The sequence below is a fragment of the Leptidea sinapis genome, chromosome 4 (genome assembly GCF_905404315.1).
Source record: "Leptidea sinapis chromosome 4, ilLepSina1.1, whole genome shotgun sequence".
NCBI lineage: Eukaryota > Metazoa > Arthropoda > Insecta > Lepidoptera > Pieridae > Leptidea > Leptidea sinapis.
The window spans coordinates 11,193,677-11,197,641 of record NC_066268.1 but is presented as its reverse complement, the minus strand read 5'-3'; the positions used below and the strand labels follow the sequence as shown (position 1 = coordinate 11,197,641).

Below are 3,965 nucleotides of genomic sequence, written 5' to 3'. Positions count from 1 at the left end.
TTACTCGCGTCTATGGCCTGGTGCATCTCAGTATCAGCTCGAACCATTTGAACCCGTACAATGCTATATATAATAGGTGCTCGAATTGTCGGGGATCCAGTACTCTGTTAACGGCGAGGTCACCTGACGTTGCGTGGAGATGTCGTTTTATTGTGTCTTCTAATACATTTGCTACGAAGTGTGTTCCTAAGAGCTATTTAACTTGAATTGTGCCGCTAAAGTCCACCTTCGCCGGCACGACACAAACTTGGCCATCATCCCATCGTCTCGTATCTTCAAAGAGTGGCAATGAGTTTCTTGCTACTTCTTCTCATTAGCTCAACCCTTTACGAAGTTGCAGTAGATTCAATAAAAAATTTTTTTTTGACATTTATAAGTGTCATTTCCGTGACCTACATGAATAAAGTAATTTTGATTTGATTTGATTGGATTATATCTGGCGTTCCTCTACAGTGTGGTATGCCACAAACTTTCTTCCACTCACAACTAAAAAATGCCATCCTTGTGCGGTGTTTCTAGGATGATACGACATACGGGTACCTTAAAAAAGTTTGGCAGCGATTCTGCTGTTCCTGTGGATGTTTCAGGAGAATTTGGGAAGGTGATCACTTAATATCAGGTGACCCGTAAGTGCTCTTCCATAAAAAAATCATTTCTAGACATTGTACTTAGATGAACAGAATATTTTTAAAATAAAGAATAAATTTAATAGCGGTAGTAACGCTGTATTCTCTCTTAATTGTCTAAACAGTTACACATAAAGACTATTTTAAATCATTTCTGTTAAAGCATCCTATATTTAGAAGCTGCGAGCCAAAGTTCTTGCGGCAACTGGTTGGCTGTCTACAGTTACATACGCATGTCAAAGGTTTGTACGACTTTGATGTGAGGCGACTCATGTCATTATAACAGAATTTGTAGATTTAGCACATCTTGGCTTGAGCTGTGTTTGCGAAAATTTTTAAATAGATTTGGCATGCAACATTTCTGCAGACTTTCATTTTCTATGCAGATATGTATTTCAAACGTCAGACGCTTGTCGAACGTAACACCTACGTTTTTAATGACAGACAATTGATTTTTGTGAGATTGACAGATTGAGACACATATGTTAATATTAGTTAATAATTCAATAGGCTGGGTTGCAACAACTAACTTTAGCATTAACAAAAATGTTATATCGGATAAGCAAAACGTTAGTTGCACCCCATTTGGCAATTATTTTTAGATGACGTCATAACTTAACCATAACCGTCCAATCTTCGCCGGTTTACGGCCGTTTTCAATAACGTATCTCTAGTAACGGATACATTGCTGTCACCGTTTAATGACAAGACGTTATCTGTCCAGTTTAGTTAAAGTCTAATGCTTTATGTCGATAGGTTATTGAAATGTAAGTACCTAAGCGTAAAAGGATAGATTGGTCTTACCTTTAGTAAGCTAAGCTAAGGATAGATAGTTTATTGAAAACGGCCGTTAAGCTATTGTTAATATTAAATAGCCAAACAGCGACCTGTCAAAAGTTTCAAATAAGTGTTCAATATTGACTTGATATTTCACTGTTTAACTTTAACAATGCCAAAGACCACCATGCACTTTGCACTATGCAACATATTCCACAGTTTTCAAAGTTAGCGTTATTCTGACGTTAAATTTGAAGTAAACCTTAACTATAACAGCTAATATGATGCAAACCAGCATAAGATTAATTAATAGCTTAGAATGATTGACTTTAAATTTTAAACTCCATGTATTTTCCATTAAATCTCATAAAAATACTAGATTTACATCACTACATCTAATATGCAATTTCTTTATTCAAGGAATGTACGTGGTGAAGGAGAAAGAGATAACAGACAGTCTGTACATTGTGCACACGGGCCGAGTGTTGGAGTCGACAGAGGATCGCGAAACAACTCGCCTTTACTTCGCTGGAGAGACTTTCGGAACAGTATGATTTTCTATTAATTTTTCTTAACTATCGCCATGAAAGGGAGTTGAGTTCTTCGTTTTTTTAATGGTCTGAATGCTATTAAGCCAACCCCTGTACGTCTTTAAAAAAGGAACATAACAAGATATTTATGGTTCGTTATGGTATGGAATATATAATGGTAGAGACCATTTAATTCCACCAATACACCACACGCCACAAAACTAACACATCTTCCTTGCCAGGTGGATGTATTCGTCCACTAGACAGTTTTCAAATAACTTTCTTTCGCGCACATCCGTACTGGAATGAATTGTTTTTGGCGGTGTGGACTGATCGATAAGGCATGGGTCCCATCAAAAAAAGTACTTTCGACGATCTAAATGGCCAGCATAGCTTTAAGAGATATAGGCTTTGAAGACCTAAAATGAGGTGACCCATACGCTCGTTTGTACACACAATATGTGAATTTCAGATAAATGGCTTCGAACACAACTTACCTTACTCTCACACCTACGTAACTGTGCTTCAGTCTCAAATTTTGACACTCTGTCTCAAAGATTGGGAACATCTGCTAGATCATTTTCCTAACAGTAGAGATGTCATTGAAAAATCATTTATAAGGCACGATGACAAGCCTGATGACACATCAGGCCATCATAGACGCAGGGTAACTATTGTGAATGATAGACAATCGTATGATAATGGTACAGATATGCCAGAGCCTAATAATGCTACATTGAATATCACTGATCCCACAATTAAACATGAACATGAAGTTACACAAGCTTTTAATGCAAAAGAGCTATTAAATGCACCCGAATCGCTAAATGTAGTTGGTTTGAATGACGATCAACTAATAAATAAACTTGATACTGGTCGTAGAAGATCATCTGAAACCCCCGAAGCATTCAATTATGCGCTGCTCCTCAATGAAGAAGAAGAAGCGACTGAGGCTCTTTTGGCTAAAATTGAAAGCCCTGAAAATAACGTACTGGAGAACAATATCAATAGCACTGAACCTCCAGAAAACGATTTGAATAAACAAGATCTCGATTATTCAGTTCATTTGCATAGTGTGGATGAATATTTTATGGAGAGATATGAACTTCCTCATACGAGCTCACAAGCTGATGACATCGCATCAGAGGAATTATCGAATGAACCAACATCCACGATGAGGATGAAGCAAGGTTTCCATGTACGGTATGGAGAAACAGACGAGACAGTAAGAAAATCATCTGATGAATACCACGAGCTAAAACCGATACGCATTCACTCAACGGAATCAAGAGACGATAAGACTTTAGACAGTGATGTGTATCCAAATAAAAACACGGATATTGATATTTTGAGTATAGCTTCAAACGACACCTATGTAAGCGAGAGCCAAACTGACCAAGAGAAAGATAAAATCATAAAAAAGAAATTAAAAGAAGACTGATTAAGTACTTCTTCTACTTTCTCACTAATAGTCCGATGTTTAGGATAATTATTACAATGTAGGTACAACCAATAATGATACATCAAGTAAAATTAACATAATGATATTGTTATGTTTCCTGTTCAATTTATCATTATTAACATTTTTTAATAACACATAAATTCTAATTTCATTTAAAACCCAACTTTTTGAATATTTGTTGCTGGCCGTTTTTTCGCTTAGATTAAATTTTTTTTGATAATTACATAATTTTTGTTGTAATTATAATATAGTAAGAAAAGCTGCAGTGATTTTATGTCATAAAAGTCATGAATGCATATTTCATGTTTTTAGTCTTCAAAATTGTATATTGCCAATCTAATAGTTTTATAGTTGTAAATCAATCAATCTAGGTTCAATGGGTGACTTGAGAAGTATTGCCACCATATATTTACAATATACTAGCATAAAGACAAACAAAGCGTGCGAGAGAGAGAAGAACGTCTCTAACAGAGACACAGCAAGATGGAAAAGATACGCGAATTTATTGTAACTGTAACCGATTTTACCGACAAGTCGTTTACTGAATGTTTACAGCCTCTTGTAATCGTA

At 36.0% G+C, this 3,965-nt stretch overlaps 1 protein-coding gene across 1 annotated transcript; it reads left to right on the top strand.

Moving 5' to 3' along the window:
• Positions 1 to 581: 581 nt before the first annotated feature.
• On the top strand, positions 582 to 3,489 carry LOC126980035 (uncharacterized). The gene is made up of 3 exons (XM_050829665.1): positions 582 to 868; positions 1,824 to 1,951; positions 2,406 to 3,489. Exons 2-3 carry the CDS (start codon positions 1,826 to 1,828, stop codon positions 3,372 to 3,374), a joined length of 1,095 nt encoding a protein of 364 aa, XP_050685622.1. The 5' UTR covers positions 582 to 868; positions 1,824 to 1,825; the 3' UTR covers positions 3,375 to 3,489.
• Positions 3,490 to 3,965: the final 476 nt, after the last annotated feature.

Bases quoted from the DNA above. Each gene is read 5' to 3' on its own strand.
- LOC126980035 (XM_050829665.1), top strand. From the start codon at position 1,826: ATGTACGTGGTGAAGGAGAAAGAGATAACAGACAGTCTGTACATTGTG. The intron at 1,952-2,405 runs GTATGATTTTCT...TGTGAATTTCAG, and splicing joins CTGGAGAGACTTTCGGAACA to ATAAATGGCTTCGAACACAA.